Consider the following 18,253-nt stretch of genomic DNA (forward strand, 5'->3'; position numbering starts at 1 on the left):
AGGGGGAAACTGTGGCAAGCTGCTTCTGTGCAGATGACAGCCTTGGCAGCCCTTTGCCTTACAGACTTACCCTGAGTCGGAACTGATTCGTTATACAGCCAATTAGATCCATTCCATTAGACTAAACTGCGTAGGTGTGATATTACGTACAAATACATTTTGCTAAGAAGTAATTTTTATTATAAAACTTAAGTCACTTTTCTGTTTTAATATGGAAACTAACCAAGCAAGATTAAATCTTTGGAATTCAGATTATTCTTTTTTTCTCTCTCTAAAATCATCCAATTTTTTAAAGGAAAACAGAGGTCTTTATAGATTACATTTTCCATTTTAGAATTAATTATTCTGTAAAGAGTGCTGAAATGAAAGAAAAAGTAAGATTTTTAAAATTATGGCAGGCTTGATGGTTGGTCTTAGATGTGCATTTTGCTAAGCTGTTCAAATGCACTGGTCATAGCACGGAAGTAATTTTTATATAATTGGACATAAATAAAGAATTTGGTACTGTATTACATTATCATTTCTAAATTATTTTATAAAAGCTTAAAATAAGAGCATGAAAGGGCAGTATGGTCCAAATGTCTATTACTTTTCTTGCAACAGGGGGCCTTCCATTATAGGCAAATAACTTAAGTGCCCTGAATATGGATTATAGGAATATTGGAAGTAGCAAGTTGTAACTGTCTAGATGTCATAGTTAGATGCTAATCATCTTCACAATCAAAATAACTGAAAATCCTGCTAAAAATAAACCCCACATTTAGCATGTCCACTTTGAGCTTTTATAGCGGCAGATGAAAGAATAGAAATGGAAAGTAAAGTGTTCAACGAACTGCCTCACTTCTCTCCAGCTTCCCGAACTCAACAAGTACAAATTCATATGCTTGCCAGCTAGGTATCCCCATCCTCAGCCAGAAACAAGAAGAGGGAAGGCCCATGCCTCTGGACAAGAGGAGAGGAAATAAAACAGGTGAGACGACATGCGTATGAAGCTGCTCTTCTTACAGAGAATTTAAAAACATACCCTGGAGGTACTTTAGAAAAACAGCATTCTTTCCAGATGAACAAACAATGTTCAAGAAAGCTAAAGTCGTTTGGATTTAAATACACCTTGCACATTTTTAACATACAATGATCTAAATAAACAAAAGATACTAAAGTAAATTTCACCAAAAAGGAATGTTTTTCTGTCTTTGTAAATACAAATGGGTCATGGCATGGTTTTGGTTTAATTTTGCGATCTTGAAACTCTAAAAGGAGCCCCGGGTAGCACAGTGGTTAAAAACTGCAGCTAACCAAAAGGACCTGGGGCTGGGACCCACCAGCTGCTTGCTCTGCAGGAGAAAGGTGCCAGCAGTCTGTTTGCAAAAAGATTTGGAAACCCTATGGGGCAGTTCTACTCTCTCTTAAAGGATCCGTGTGAGTCGGAATCAACTTGATAGCACTAGGTTGTTGTTGTAAAGTGCCGTTGAGTCGGTTCCGACCCATAGCGACCCTGTATAGGGTTTCCAAGGAGCGACTGGTGAGCTTGAACCGCCGATCTTGCAGTTCAAAGGGCTTTGCAGTCTGGCGCATTAACCCACAGCGTCACCTAACAAATACCACAGTCAGAATAATTTTAAGTTAAAATTGTCAGAATATATTCTACTCATACTAGTTTTATTTTTATAATTTAAACAAATTCAGAAGTTTGGGGTGCTTCTGACTACTTGAGTAAAACACCACACTGAAAGAAAACCAATGTCAGTGGAGGAATGCCTGATTTCTTAGCTGCTCTGCCTTTATGAACAAGAACCTTTCATCTGAATATGAAGGGGGGCGCTTCAGAAAGTCTGTGTAAAAATTGTATCTCATAATTCCATTTTTTCATGAACTTTGTGAGGCTCCCTCGTTCATCATCAACCTCTGCTACAAGAAGTCAGGATATCTTCATAATTTCACAGTTTATTTAACAGTAGACATGCAGCTTTTAAAACAGACTTGAGGTTTAGGTATATCTGGTATTATCTAGAATTCCATGTGGCACGGTAGGGTGCCCTGGGCTGCTAGCCACAAGGTTGGCGGTTCAAATCCACTAGCCACTCCTTGTACACCTTCCTTATGGCAGTTCTCTGTGTCAGAACGGACTCAACAGTACACAACAACAACACATTTAGAATCCAGGGCCACATTTTGCAAAAAGTTTCCAAATAGTAGAAGTTAAAACAAAGGTACCTATCAGATGAAATACCAAGTGAAACTGCATTTCTAGTCCTGACCAAACTACACCCCTTTTTCAGTATAGCTTGAGGTATTTTAAAATATTGGTACAAGCTAAGTAACATTCACAGTTTCCAAAGTTGCTTCAAATTCTTACAATTCAATATAATTTGCCTTTCAGACATGTTTTCACATACCAGAGTCACTGCCTTCAGACTTGTGGATAAATGAGTTATTTAGTAGCCAGAACTGGTTCTGGAGTAAAATGGTTCTATTTCCCAATTATTGTACTATCCCTAGAATGTGATTTAAAAAAAATATTGAATTTGCAATTCATATAAAAGGAAAACTTGCTTTAGCTCCTGAAAGCAAGTCCAGTCTGATGCAGATATATAAGAAGATATTAAATAACAGAGTCAGATTCTTTGTTGAGGAGTCCAGATGAGCTTGATAGCACAGAGTTCTGGTTCTCCAACATTTTCTCTGTCTTCTCTCCTTCAGTGGTTTTACTGATCTCCCTTTGTTTCTTACTGTGGATCCAGGGGATTAAACAAAGCACAGCACCGCCAATCAGAGGAGGGATTCCAGCAAGGTAGAATGCTGCATCATAGGAGCCCAGCTTGTCACGAAGTAACCCTGAGGAGAGAAAAAAGCTGTCACCAAGCAAGGAGCTCTGGTAGCGTAGTGGTTACGAATCGGACTGCGAACCTTAAGGTCAGCGGTTTGAAACTATCAGCCGCTCCGCGGGAGAAAGATGAGGCTTTCTACTCCCGTATGGGTCAGAACCGACTTGACGGCACTTAACAACAACAACAACAAGCAAGAACAGTGTGGCTCTTTGGGGTTTCTGATTAGTCTGACCTAGTCACAATCCAACAGTGTCACCTCAGCTGCACCGGTTCCAACAACATCGCAGCTTTGGTGGATGGACTATCAAGATGAAGCGTCTTTCTCTCCCCTCAAAATGTCTGGATTTCAAACTCTTGTTGGGTTTATTTATTTTTTATGAAATAACATTTGTTGTTTTTTTTTTGGAAATGGGTCTGAAATAGAAATTTTTTCTGACTACTGTCATAGACTCCAGGTCTCTGGGTTTTCATACCAACGTATTATTTGGAAGAAGTATTTGCAAAGAAAAGGTTTGGTTTTCCCAAAATCCCTCAGAGGTCACTTGGGGTGTTCTGATCCATGGTGTTAACAGTCAGTGGATGGTGGACGGACCAAAAGATGAAACTTTTATCATTCAAAATGTCTATATTTCAAAGTGATTTTGGGCCTGTTTGTTGTTTGTATGAAAGAACAATTTAAATTATAATCCAAAATCATGTGCAAAGAGATGAAATGTTGCATTGTTAAATACATTTTGGAAAGACACTAAGGTTTGTTAGCAAAGGAGGAAACGTAAGAATTTAAGTGTGGCACTCTAACAGATCCTTGGACTCTGCTTCTAAAAACTATTATTTAGAGTGTTCCTTATTCTGATTTCTCTAAAGTACTAAGGGTTTTTTTAAGTTATCTTAGTGTTTTAAAACTTTTATAGACAATCTCAGTTATCTCAAATGTCCAGGGAACATACTGTACTAAATATCTGACTTTGTTATAAATAAATGTTGTTAAATGCCAATGAGTCAGTTCCCACTCATATTGACCCTGTACAGGGTTTCCAAGGAGTGGCTGTTGAATCTGAACCACTGACCTTGTGGTTCAAACAGACCTTGCAGTCCAGTGCTTTATCCCACAGTGCCACATCAGGACTGATTGATGATTTTTCTGGTTAAGTACCAACACATTAAAATATATACAGAAGCATTCTGGAGAGCAATCTAAAACATACAATCTCTTTATATATCTAAAATACACAGTTTTTCTATGTTTTAAAGTGAGAATATTCTATATATAACTGAGCCTCTCACCCTGTGGACACTAGCTATGTTTTATTGCAATACCACAATGCCCTCAGAACTCTGGTGAACCCGAGGCATTTTGGCTGCCAGTTGCTATGTGGTGGTATTCTGCCTGCTTCGGATGTTTTCTGTTATATTCCTCACCCCTTATTCTGGGCCTGTTATCTTGGTCACTTCTGGTAGCAAACATCATTCCTGCTAAAGTGCTGCTTTAGTAATAATTTGTGGAGCTGGAAACCTTATAATTAGGCACGTGGAGTATGATCATGAGAATGAAAGGTGTATTCCTCGGGGAGACAGGAGAAGTGGAAGGGTCTCCTATAGAGGGGACCTCCACAATGTAAACTCTGTGGAAGCTGTCTGGTGTGCTTGCTAGTGACTGCTTGCTTCATTTATGACTAGTTCCCCACCTGGTGAAGTTGACTTGACAGCTTTATAGGTTCTGAATATGGGAAAGCACCAAGTTGTTTTTTTACTGGATTCTTCATGCTCCCAAAACAGATGGTAGTTCATATATTTAAGTTTTATTCAACCTTAAAAAACTGTATTTTAGATATATAGAGAGATTGTATGTTTTAGATTGTTCTCCAGAATGTGTATGTATATTGTATTCAACCGGAAAAATCACCAATCAGTCCTGGTGTGGCACTGTGGGATAAAGCACTGGACCGCTAGGTCAGTGGTTCAATGCTAATTCACTCGTTGTTAAGTGCCGTGGAGTCAGTTCCAACACACAGCAACCCTATAAAGGGTTTCCAAGGAGCAGCTGGTGAGTTTGAACTGAGGCCTGCGGTTCAGTGCATTATCCTACAACGCTGTACCAGAACTCACCACACCACACTCCGGTGGCATCCAAGTGATGCTGAGCTTGAGATATCCTTACACTATTATTCAGATGATTCCTAAAGCTACAAGATATATATCTATATTTTCTAAGTTGCTGTCAAGTCCATTACACCTCAGGACTACCTCATGTGTATCAGAGTAGAGCTGTGCTCATAGGGTTTTCACTGGTTAACCAAGTAAATACTGAACTTGAGGTAGCTTTACAATACCATCCAGATGATTTCCAAAGTTACAAGATACATTTTGAAAAATAAAAATGTTGCTATGGAGGCAATTCTAACTCAATGCAACAAAATGTTATTTTTTCATCAACTACTCTGGTAGCATAGTGGTTACGAATCGGGCTGCGAACCGCAAGGTCAGCAGCTTGAAACTACCAGCTGCTCCGCGGGAGAAAGATGAGGCATTCTGCTCCCGTAAAGATTTACAGCCTCGGAAACCCTGTACAGGGTCACTATGGGTTGGAACCAACTCCACGGCACTTAACAACAACAACAACAACAACTCTTAAGGGAGTTCTGGTAGCATAGTGGTTACAGGTCGGGCTGCTAACCTCAAGGTCAACAGCTCAAAACTGTCAATCTGTTTGTAGGAGAAAGATGGGGCTTTCTGCTCCTGTAAAGATTTACAGCCTGGGAAACCCTACACAGGGTCACATTGAGCTGGAATCGACTGCATGGCACACAGCCACTACCACTCCTAAGAGAGAGAGATTCTCTCTTACATAAAGCATGCATAGTCTCTCAGAATCTTCAAGACAGAAACCATTTTCCTACTTCCCAAAGCACATAGTAAGTGAAATATTGTTGTTGTTAAGTGCTGTCGAGTTGGTTCCGACCCATAGAGACCCTATATAGGGTTTCCAAGGAGTGACTGGTGAGCTTGAACCACCGAGCTTACAGTTGAAACTGACTTTGCAGTCCAGCGCACTAACCCACAGTGCCACTCCAGGACTCCTACGTGAAATACAGGAACTGTGAAAAGTTCAAAGCCAAGAAGATTACTGTTATGTTACTAAAGTATTCTTAGATGCCATCAAGCATAAGAACTCCCCAGCGATCTTTTTCTAAGGCTAGTTGTCATGAATTGAATTGTCTCCCCCCAAATATGTGTCAGTTTGACTGCACCATGATTCTCAGTGGTTTAGCATTTATGGGATGATCCCCCATGATGGGATCTGAGGTGATAAACCAGTAAGAGGATGAAAGGTAGGTTTGACCTGCTGACCTTGTAGTTAGCAGTCCAGTGCTTATCCTATAGCACCACACCAGGACTCCAAAGGTGAGATGTTTTTGTTGTTGAGTGCCATCGAGTCAGTTCCAACTCACAGAGACCCTCTATAGGGTTTCCATGGAGCAGCTAGTGAGTCTGAACCCTTGACATTGCTGTTCAAATGCCTTGAAGTCTAGTGCTTATCACCTTTAACCTCCCACCCTGATCCAAAGGTATGGCCTGCAACACCTTTTATCTGACAAGAGATAAAAGGAGAGAGAGGTGAGCAGAGAAAGAGGAACCAGCTATCACCAAAAAAGAAGAGCCAGGGTGTGATGCATCTTTCGGGCCTGGGGTGCCTTTGCTGTGATGCTCCCAGATCCAGAGAAAGAGCTATGACAAGGTACATGATGTCCAGGGAATGCTGGGTCTACTGATGCTGAGAGCAGACAATGACCTTTCCCCAGATTCAATGCTCTGAATTCAGACTTCCAGCCCCCTTGACCTGTAAGGGACTAAAGTTTTGTTTGTTAAGACCACCCACTTGTGGAATGTCTCTAGTAGCAGCACTAGATAACTAAGACCCTGCTCTTCTAAAGACGTAATAAATAACACAGAACAAGCAGAAAACCAGTCACCAATGAATTACAGTTTTACATGTAAGTCATTACACTTACAGTTTTACATGTAAGTCATTACACTTACCTGCAATGGGCGGGCCCACGGTCATGGGTATCGACATGAATCCAAGCAGAAATCCAATTCCTTGGGAGACATCCTGGGCACCAACTAACTCAAAAGCAATGGGAGCCATGATGGAGATGAAGCATCCATCGAAGAGACCCATGATGAGACAGACAGCAATGAGAGCTCCGAAGACAGTACACAGGGGGATCATCATGGACATCAGACCGATGAAGACAAAGGAGAGGACCTAAGACAGACACCACAGCATCAACTCTGTGATCAAGAACGGCGAATGTTACAGTTACCGGGTACCAAGCACAGGGCTTCTGATTACTGCGTAGTTTTGTGGGTTTCCCCCTAGTTCGTCTTGATTTCATTCACACATTCACATTCTAGTTTCCTCTCCCTGAGTTCCCCTAGCATTTTAGAAAATATTTCCAGGAAGACATAAGCAAGAAAATAACTTTTTCTTTTGTCTTTAATGAACAATAATTTTATCACGGTTTGTTGTTTTTGTTAAGTGCCATCCAGTCGGTTCTAACTCATAAAGACTGTAAAGGATTTTTGAGGAGCAGTTGGCAGCAGTCTAATGCTTATCCTACAGCGCCAAACCGGGACTCCACAGTGTAGGAGACTAGAAGTCCAAATTCAGGGTATGGCTCTGTCTGTTTTGCGAGGAAACCTCTCTCAACTTCTCTACCCTTAGCGTTCCTGTTTCTTGATCTCCACCTGGCACCTGTCTTTTCTGGGTTTGTGTTCTTTTCCTATCTCAAAGGTAATTAGGGTTAGGACACACCCACACTGATAGGGTCTCTATTCCCTATTCCCAAATGGTGCCATATGGACAGGTATAGGTATGAGGATTCAAACACATATTTGCTGTTGCTGTTAAGTGCTGTCAAGTTGATTCCGACCCATAGCGGCCCTGTATAGGGTTTCCAAGGAGCAGCTGGTGATCTTGAACCAGCGACCTTTCAAATAACTTTACAGTCTGATGCATTAGCCCACAGCACCACACCAGGATTCCAAACACATATTTGGAGGGGCACAATTCCATCTGTAACACCCCTATCATCTATTACTAATGAACACTTCCAAATCTACCTCCCACAGCTCTGCCATGTAGACCTTAAACAGAACACTTGTCATTCTCAAGTATGATTTACCCTTTCCTACATCCACAAAGGAGCAATGCAACAGACTGCAAAGCCGTTTGAACTGCAAGGTCAGTGGTTCAAGCTCACCAGTCACTCCTTGGAAACCCTATACAGGGTCACTATGGGTCCAAACTGACTCAATGGCACTTAACAACAACAACAATATACAAATGTATTCACACGATTCCAAGGTTTTTTATGTTGTTTGGGACACTGACCCTCTATGATCTTCCCGTGTACCATTGAGTCAATTCCAACTCATTGCAACCCTATATCTGGAGAGTTTTAAAAACCTGTGGCAAAATCCCATTATCTTGTAGAGGCCCCTCATATGACAGAGTAGAACTGCCCCATTTGTTTTCCTAGGCTGTGACTTTGTAGTGTGAATTTGGTGGCAGTTTACAGAGCAACTCAGTTTTCCATTCAACACTTCATCCACATTTTGTTTCATCTCACTGAGTGCAGTCCTCACAGTGTAACAGCTCTCATTCCGCTTCCTCCCCGTGTTCCTGTTCCCATTCCTCCTCCTTTCCTACCCCTGCTGAGCTTTGTCCTTGGGTAAATGCTGCCCTTTTCATCACAAATAGTTGGCTAGTCTACTACATTGTGCAGTACTTCACTAGTGTTACTGTTCCCCTCATAGGCCTGTCCACTGTTTGGCTGAAAATTGAGCCCAGGGGGTGAGTCAGTTCTAGACCTGAAGGTGACTAAGGACCATGGTCTCAGGTGTTCCACCAGTGTCTTGTTATGTGCCGTCGAGTTGGCTCTGACTCATAGTGACCCTGTACATGGTTCCCAACGGGTGGTTGGTGAGTTTGAACCACCTACTTTACTGTACAAACTGACCTTGTGGTCTAGCACATTATCCTGCAGAACCACACCTGGTCGTTTTTATGATTTTGAATTTTGTTTCACAGTTTTCTCCCACTTGAATGGGATCCCTGTCAGAATAGTCATTAATGGTAGCCAGACAACATTTAGTTCTAGTCTCAGGGCCGTGAAGCCCCATGGACTAATTGTATCCATACATCTTCAAGTTTCATCACTCTTCTCCAGACAGGGTGACACCAATAGCTGCGCCATAGATGGCTGTTCACAAGCTTTTAAGACCCTAGTCACTACTGACCAAAGTAGAATGTGGAACAGTGTCTGAGGACTGTTATATAGACCAATACCTTTGGCATTCCCTGAGACCATGGGCCTGAGTCCCCAGGCCCAGTGACTCATTCTAGGAAGTTTTCATAATTTTACCGCCTGTATATTCCTCCACATTCACAGACAGATTCATTTGAAGCATAGATAAATACACAGAAATAGCCTATCAAACATATCTATCTGTGGGTACACGCCCGCTCTCCCTCCCACATCCGTACAGCCTAAACGTCTGTCTACGTATCCGCTCAGATCACCGTGGCTGCAGGACTGCACATGTAACTATTTCAGTCTGTTGCCTTTAACTCTTTCACTCTTCCCCATGTCTTCCCTTGCCTCCATCATTTTTTGCTAACTTTCGCCTTGTAGACAGTGTTCCATTTCATCCACGTTAATATAATGTCTACCCTCTAGTTATTGATTTACCCTCCCTTCCTCTCACACCCCTGGTAACCATCGAAGAATGTTTCATTTAGAGTAAAAACCTTTTCTTGACTTTTTATAATAGTGGTTTCATACAACATTTGCCTTAGTGTGATTGACTGATTTCTCTCAGCATAATATCCTCCCCAGTTTTATCCATGTTATGAGGCATTTTGCAGATTCATTGGTATTTAACATAATGGCACAGTATTCCATTGTATGTATGTACCATAGTTTGCTTATCCATTCGTCCATTAATGGGCAGTTAGGTTGTTTCCATCTTTTGCTATTGTGACTAGTGCTATGTTGAACCTGAGAGTGCATATATCTGTTTATGTTATGGCTCTTATGTCTCTATGATATATAGCAAGTAAAGGGATTACTGAATTGTATGGCATTTCTGTTTACAGCTTTGTAAGGAAGCACCATACTCTCTTCCACACTGGCTGCACCACTTTACAGTACCACCAGCACTACATGAAGATTCCAGTCATTTGGTGTTTTTTGAACTTTGCTATTAATGCTAGGGTATGATAATAGCTCATTATTGTTTTGATCTCTCTAGTGGCTAATGACTATGAGCATTTTTTCATATGGTTGTTGGTTCCCTTAATGTCTTCTTTGGTGAAGTGTCTAATCATGTCCTCTGCCCATTTTTTAATTGGATTTTTTGTCTTGCTGAGGTGTTGAAGCTTACAATAAATTTTAGAGATTAGTTCCTTGTCAGATATGTCACTACCAAAACATTTTTCCTATTCTGTGGGTTCTCTTATTACTCTTTTGGTGAAACCTTTTAATGCACAGAAGTGTCTAATTTTTAGGAGGTCCCAGTCATCTAGTTCATCATCTGCTATGTTTGATAGTGTGCTTATGCCATGTATTAGGGACCCTTACTTTGTCCCTGGTTTTCCATAGATGATCTTTACAGTTGTAGGTTTTACTTTTTAAAATTCATCTTAAGTTTTTTTCTTGTTGTTGTTGTTTTTGTTTTTTGTGTATGGTGTGAGACAAGGATCCTGCTTCATTTACCTGCAAACGGATATCCAGTTTTCCAGCACACCACCATTTGTTAAAGAAATTCTCTCTTCCCCATTTAATGTGTTCCTACCCTTTGTCAAAGATCAGCTGTCTGGAGGTGGATGGATTTACTTCAGGGCTTTTGATTCTGTTCCACTGGTCTGTGTCATTGTACCAGTACCAAGCTGCTTTGGCTACCGTGGATGTGTAGTAGGTGAATGTAAAAGTGATAATCTGCCCTGGAAAATTTCACTCAATTCACAATAAAAACTTTAAAACAAAAACAGCAACAACAACAAAAAAGAATGCTATTGGAGGACACTAGATCAGGATTGCATTGTATCTGTAGATTGCTTTGGATAGTATTGACATGTTCACAATGTTCAAGCTTCTATCCATGAGCATTGTATAGTCTTCCATGTGTGTAGGTCTCTTCTGATTTCTTTTAGTAGTGTTTTGTAGATCTGCTTAGATTTATTCCTAAGTATTTCATCTTTGGGTGGCTATTGTAAATCATTTGCTTTCTAATTTCCTTTCCAGAGCTTTCTTTATTAGTGTAAAGGAATCTCGCTGATTTTTGTATGTTGATCTTGTACCCTGCCACTCCTAATAGGCTAAACTTCTAAGACACACCTATTCCTTATATGCAAGAATACCTTAGCCACATGAGCACATGCCAAGGTTTACTAACTGTCCATAGAACTTCTTCATTGCATTCCCAAATAAATATAGATCCATATATTACACATCCAACTGTAGGTACTGGGGCTCAGTTTGAAAGCTGAATAAATTTAGTAATATATACAATCACTTTTTTCTTAAAACACCACAGCTCTGGTTAGATTTAATTAAGGGAGTCAAAGGCCCCTACTGTCTAGGAGCTGGCATTGGCATTTAATAAGGCAGTAAAGGTTTAGAAGTTTAAGTCGTTTGTTCTTTTAAAATCACCCAAGGCACTATCTTCAGTCAAAATATCACAGGCTCTAGAAGAATGATTCCCCTTGAGTTACTGTACATACCTAGGAACAACAACATATGTTTTTGCTTTTGACTTTCCTATTTCTAACACACACCCACAATTTTCTAAGAGACATGTCAGTTTAAGTTTTACTCAGAAACCTAAGTGTAGCTCAAGAGGAAAAATTAGCTGTATCTGGCAGAAAATAAGCAGAAGGCATTTTTGGAGACAGGCACATAATTGACCACAGTTAGATTCCTGTGTTGCTTCTCCGAGTTTATTCAATATAAAGTTTCCAGACTTTCAGAGCCTCTGGCTATGCACCAAGGACAGAAAGCTGTTGGAAGCAGAGCTCTGTCCCAAAGTAAAGGAAAATGTCCAGGCCTCGGAGCCAGGTGGCTGGCTTCTCTAAAGCATACAGAGACCACAATACTTTCCAAGTGCTTCACAGTGCGTTTGTTCAGCTTTTCTCTCTTGCACTCATGTGATATATATAGCCCATGAGCCCTGCCATTTACCTGGGGGGGAACTGGCATAGACCAATTCAGACCCAGCACCACAATCTTAGATGAGATTATGGGGCCTCAGATTCCTTATTTGGGTCTAACAATGGATATACTTGTATATACGAATAGGTTTCAAAGTTCCATTTTTCCACAAACTTTTAAAAGTTCCCTTGTGTAAGGCAAAAACTGTTGAGTATTTCGATACTGTTTTGGAAATCGCTGCCATTTGGCCAAGCATACGCTCTCACCATAAACCATCTTCAGGAAAATGTGAAAGCCTAAAAGGTCTATTTAGGCAAATGGAATTGAGAAATCAATCAACACTGATCACCTCATTCTACCTGAACCAGGAGGGGAAGCTTAGGCAGGACGGTGGGTGTGGGAGTCATTAGTTACTGCTGTGCCTTGAATTTACTTGCTGTGGTTATCAGGGCGGAGAGAAGGGAGAGCGGTTCACTGACTTGAAGGTCAATGTGTTAACGTGAGTGACGGGGAAGACACTATGCAACAAGTGGGAGGTTGGCAGAGGAATGGTGAACATGGGGAAGACACAGAGAGGTATGCAAGAGAAAAAAGGGAAAAGAGGTGAATACTATTATTTATATAACCCTACATCAACGGTGCTCTGTGAGTAGATACATAGACAGACTCACAGACTGAACGGATATGGTAGGGAGAGTAGGAGCATACCCACAAATATATCAAGGTTTGAAAGAGGATATTTATATGTGAGCATTTACATTTGTTGCAAACATATCTATGAACGTGGTGGAGCATACAGGAGCCAAGTTATGAAAACTCCTTATACCTTGAGGGAATGGACTGCTGGGGCCTGGGGACTCAGGACCACAGTCTCAGGGGAAACCGAGGTTAATGGACATAATACAGTCTATAAAGACAATGTCCAACATCCTACTTTGGTGAGTAGCTACTAGGATCTTTAAAATTTATGTGCAGACATCTAAGATGCAACTTTTGGTCTCTCCATGTGCGAAGAAAAAAGAACGACGAAAATGGAAGACACTTAGAATCAATGAATCCAATGGACCAATGGAACATGTGAACATCAGTCTCCAAGACCCTGAGACTAAAAGAACTAGATTAGGCCTCACGTTAGAAAGTCCCATATAGAGTGGAGAAAATGTGGAACAAAACTCAAAATTATAAAAGTAAACAAACAACAACAAAACCCCACAAAATTATTTAAAAAGAATAATAGTAAGGAAAGACTGGGCTTACTGGTCAGAAAGAGACTGGAGAGACCCAAGACTATGGCCTCAGTCACCCTTCAGGTCTGAAACTGACCTCACCCTCATGGCTCAATTTTCAGAGAAGTATTTAGGGGGGATAACAGTACTAGGAAGGATGCTCACCATGGAATGGTCAACCATTCTAGATCAAAAGGGCAACATTTACCTAAGGACACAGCTCAGAAAGGTTGGGAAAGAGGATAAAATGGAAATAAGAACCCTAGGGAGGAAGTGTTATTAAGTGTTGGTACACAGAGGGGACTGCAATCATTGAGGTGACACAAAGTCTCTGATCTGTTGAATGTAAAACTGATCTGCTCTGTAAACCTTCACTCAATTCACAATAAAGTTGTTTTTCTTTTTTTTTTTTTTTTAAAGTGTATTCATGTCAAAGAGAAATATGACACAATCGGAAAGTAATCTAAACCCACAGTTTTCAGTTCTAACATGATGAAGTTCTAACTTACAAACCTTTGAAACACTCCTGTCATTCAGAACAGTTAGTATATTCAAGACAAAAATAAATCTGTATCCCCTAAACAAATAATAAATAAGGGGGAAACGGAGGTAAACCATGCAGACCCGGCCAGGAGTTCAAGGCCCTGTGGGCCCAACCGTTGCAGACCGTCCAAACCATAGGCTCTTAGGATCAGACTTTAGCCACCTAGCAGACATAGTAAACTGTCCCTCATCTGATTATTCAGATATGCTTGTTAGTAATCGCATACATGAGCCCTGGATATCCACAGATAAATGTAAAAACCTTCCCTAAAAGCCGAGACTGTAAATTCCAAAAAGGTAAAGTTCCCCCCCACACCCAAAAAAAAAAAAGGAGAAAAGCCAAAGAGGATAGAGAGAAACACTGTTGACTGATGATGTATGGAGGGGATTGTAATCAATGTAATGAAACAAGTCATATGAATGGCTGAATGTGAAACTGATGATGTGCCCTGTAAACTTTCACTCAATCCACAATAAAAACCTTAAAAAAAAAGAAAGGTAATGTAAACTCCCTTGTATAGTAAAATAATTAGGAAACCATGTGTTTTGAGTGTTCACCTTTGTTATTAAATTATATATTTACTTCCAAAATAAATAAATAAATCTGTAGTAATATAAGTGACAAGAGAGCAGGTGATTCTTGTATACACATAAGAGTGATTTTTTGGGTTATATGTCGATCATGTTAAGTTTAGCTTCTGATTTAGTATATCTGGGGCGGGAAGGAACTGGATGGCTGACCTGCTAGAAAGTGAATCTCTGAGCTTAAGAGAGATGGCAAAGAGGTACAGGGTACAGTCATTTCTCTGCCAGGAAAGCACAGGCTCTGGGAACCTCTATGAATGCCTTCTTTAGCCATGATAATTCTAGATGGTGCAATTCAGTCATCTCTTTTGGAAAGAGTGGCTCCACGCTTGGAATCGTTAGGCTGAACGTAAGAGATGGAAGTTTTAAATTCAGAAGCAAAATCAGGAGATACAATTCCTCAGCCCTGTTACCTACAAGCAAACTTCAGGGAAACCAGGGTCTCATTTCTTGAGATCTGTTCTAAATTCAGCTCTGCCTAATTTAGAATTTAATAAAGGATCAAAAGATAGTGAAAGCCAGGCTTTACTAAGCATCCAGCCTGGGCAGGCACTTGATGCATGCTACACTTAGAAGCGTGACCTTGAGTCCTCATCGCAGCCCAGCTCAGGCCTGAAGACAATTGGGGCAGAATGGGGTGACCCTCATGTCTCACTCCGTGATTGCGGCCAGGCGCTGGGCTGTGGGGAGGCTTGTGAAGTGCGCCTGTGTCACGAGTGTTTTAGGTCCAGCTGCTGCTTACCTGCAGAGCTGCCTTCAAGGGGATAGGGACAGAGAGAACCATCACAGCCCCGTGAGGTAGGCTGGAACTGATGAAAGCTGGGAGTAAGGGGGTCTGAGAAACCAAATCACCAAAGGAAGGATAGAAGGGAAAGGATGGTAGTACCACCCAAATCCTGAAAGGCTGGGCCCAAAGCAGCCAGCCAGGGAGGGAGAGAGGAGCGACAGAGACTCCTGGCAAAGTGGGGGTCAGTTGCAGCAGGGAAAAAAGAGCTAAGAATCCAAAAAACCTGGGGCAAGGGAGCCAGCAGAGATTGGTGGGGGCTGACATCAGGTGGGGTCTGTGTCATCATCTGTGTCTCTGTGTTCACAAGATGAGCACACTCAGGCCTCTCCTGTCCCTCATAGCCTCTCTGAAAAGCAAGTATCTCAGCTATGCGACTCAGCATGGATGCCACAAACAGTGCACCACACGTGGATAGAAAAGACAACAGATTGTGGCTAACCTTTCGTTCAAAATGAAGTATCTAACCCACAATACTGGCTTAACTAGAGTTAAGCTATATAACAGCAGACCAAACACAGGGCAGCTTTGCTGTTGTTAAGTGCTGTGGAGTTGGTGCCAACTCAAAGTAACTCTGTATAGGGCTTCCAAGGAGCAGCTGTTGGGTTTGAACTGCTGACCTTGAGTTAGCACTTTAGTGCTTATTTCACAGCCACACCAGGACTCCATGTTGCTGTTGTTGTTTAGTGCTGTCAAGTCAGTTCCAACTCATAGACAAACTGTGTGGGGTTTCCAAGGAGCAGCTGGTGGGTTTGAACCACCAACCTTGTGGTTCAAATCGACCTTGCATTTCAATGCTTATCCTACAGCACCAAACTAGGACTGCATAGGACAGGCTAAGAAAGCTGTATTTCCTTTTGTGAAGTACTTCATTAAAATGTGTCCCCTAGAATGTTGCAAATGACCTGTTAACTCCATCTTTATGAAAGAAGACTTTAAAAAATTATTTGGGGGTAAAATGTGGATGTATAAAACAAGACTTCCTCTCCTCTAGTACCTGGACCACTGCTTTGATCTAATTGGTCTGTCTTCCCGGCTGCGTTTTTTTTCTCCAACCCTTATTTTGTTTAATTTATAACACTTAAGACCACCTCATAGCAATTTACAGAGAGAAAATACAAAACAAGAATGGACTTGCTTTCAAATACACAAAGTGTGCTGGAGTATGAAGCATTACTGATACCAGTGTTTCAGCAGAAGTGTCAGCTTACTCCAGGGCACTTTGGGATTCCTAAGGAACAAACACAATTCCTCTTTTCTAGCCCACTGGAATGTTCTCTGTCACTGCTCTTCCCGTTAAGAATATACAGAGCCTGGAAATTGAAAATTGTGCTGCATTGATTTCCAGCTGAAGAACCATTGGCTAATGGCCAAATTCTTCTTTTAAAGAAGGTAAGTGAGAAAGCAATTCCTAATCCAAAACCAGTAACTATTTTCACGATCGATCCCACTTCCTACCCAGCTCTGAACTGCATATGTTCCCCACCCAATGCTTCAGCTCTCCTATGGCCAGCCCCAACACTCCCACCCCAGACCCCCACATGCACTCTTGCTTCCTATACCTATAACGTAACCACTGGGACTTGAACATGTAAAATTAGAACACAGAGTTCTCCAACAAAGGCCCATTGTAATATCTCCTTATCTTGGTTTTCAAAGCCCCTCTTAGCTTTCCAACCACTTCCCACGCCACTCTCCCTGCTTTCTAAGTTCCCAAACACACCCAGATTTTTGCTGCCTCCAGGAACTCAGAGTCCATGGCTGTCTTGTTTGTAATCATCTCACCAGGGTGTACAGAGTCCAAATCCAAACCATAAATACTCAGCATTTCTTGACTCAATGAAAGGAAATTACAAATCTGTAATGCACCCAGTGTCCATTAGAGGGCTCCCTTGACACTTGAGAACAAGACTAAATGCTTGGCAAGGATATTCACAGTGAGGAATGGATAAAGGTGGGTATGGGATGATCATAGTACAGCAAATTCATTTAAAAAGTAACAGTCTACCAGCTGCCTGTATTACATGCTAGCTGGATGACTAGACTCTTTCCTGTGGCTGTCTTCCTGGCTCTACCCACCTCGATGCAAACTCTCTTTCTTCTGATCACATCCGTTAAGTAATGACATACAGCATACAGAGCACTTAATTTATCATGTAAGTACCCAATAAATAAGGAGCTCTGGTAGCGTAGTGGTTACGAATCGCACTGTGAGCCTTAAGGTCAGCAATTCAAAACTACCAGCTGTTCCAAGGGAGAAAGATGAGGCTTTCTGCTCCCGTAAACATTTACAGCCTCGGAAACCCTGCACAGGGTCGCTATGGGTCGGAATTGACTCGACAGCACCTAATAACAACAACCCAATAAATAGTGGCAGTTATTCAAGTCAATTAATGGAAGTGCTTTATCTGTAATAAATGCCTTTTCCCATCATGTTCCTGTACCAAACTTTACCTCTCCTTCCAGGCTCTGCTCCAACACTGCCCCTCATCTTCAAAAGGAATAGAAATGCTCAATCCTCAAATCTCCAACTTTCCCTTCTGGCTCTCCTTGACCTTCCTTCCACAGCCAGCCTTTATAACAAAGTTGTCTACACTTCCATTCACTCATCTTATCATGGCTTTCTTCAGCCCACTAACAGTCTGTTGTTAAATCTAATGAAAACTATGGAGTCTTTATCTTTTCTGCCCTCTGACTAGCTACTGACACTGCTGACCACTCCTATTCCTGGGGAGAGTCCAGTCCCAGTTTTTTCCCTACCACCCTTTCTGCTTCTTTTTTGTCTCCTCCTTTGCAGGTCTCTATTCTCCTATGGAGGCCTGGTGTAGCATTATTGGTGTGGCTGTGGGTTAATGATCTGGATGGCAAAGTTGGTATGAACCTCAAGGTCAGCAGTTCAAGCTCACCAGCTGCTCCTCAGAAACCCTATAGTGTCACTGTGGGTTGGAACTGATTCAACAGCACTTAGCAACAACACTACTATTCTACTCACTCTACAAACTCCATGCAGCCCACAGGTCTGACTCATGAGCTCCAAGTTCAGTTGCTTTACCCACACCACCAGAAACTTCA

At 41.5% G+C, this 18,253-nt stretch overlaps 1 protein-coding gene across 1 annotated transcript in view; it reads right to left on the reverse strand.

Moving 5' to 3' along the window:
- Window positions 1-2,159: 2,159 nt before the first annotated feature.
- Window positions 2,160-18,253, reverse strand: part of SLC16A10 (solute carrier family 16 (aromatic amino acid transporter), member 10) — a 146,415-nt gene continuing 130,321 nt past the window's right edge. The window contains exons 5-6 of the mRNA XM_006839927.1: window positions 6,867-7,095; window positions 2,160-2,835 (exon numbers count right to left, since the gene is read on the reverse strand). Coding sequence (XP_006839990.1) covers window positions 2,603-2,835; window positions 6,867-7,095 — 462 coding nt within the window. The 3' untranslated portion in view covers window positions 2,160-2,602. The remainder of the gene's footprint in view (window positions 2,836-6,866; window positions 7,096-18,253) is intronic.

Source organism: Chrysochloris asiatica, unplaced genomic scaffold, assembly GCF_000296735.1.
Source record: "Chrysochloris asiatica unplaced genomic scaffold, ChrAsi1.0 scaffold00027, whole genome shotgun sequence".
NCBI classification, from domain to species: Eukaryota; Metazoa; Chordata; class Mammalia; order Afrosoricida; family Chrysochloridae; genus Chrysochloris; species Chrysochloris asiatica.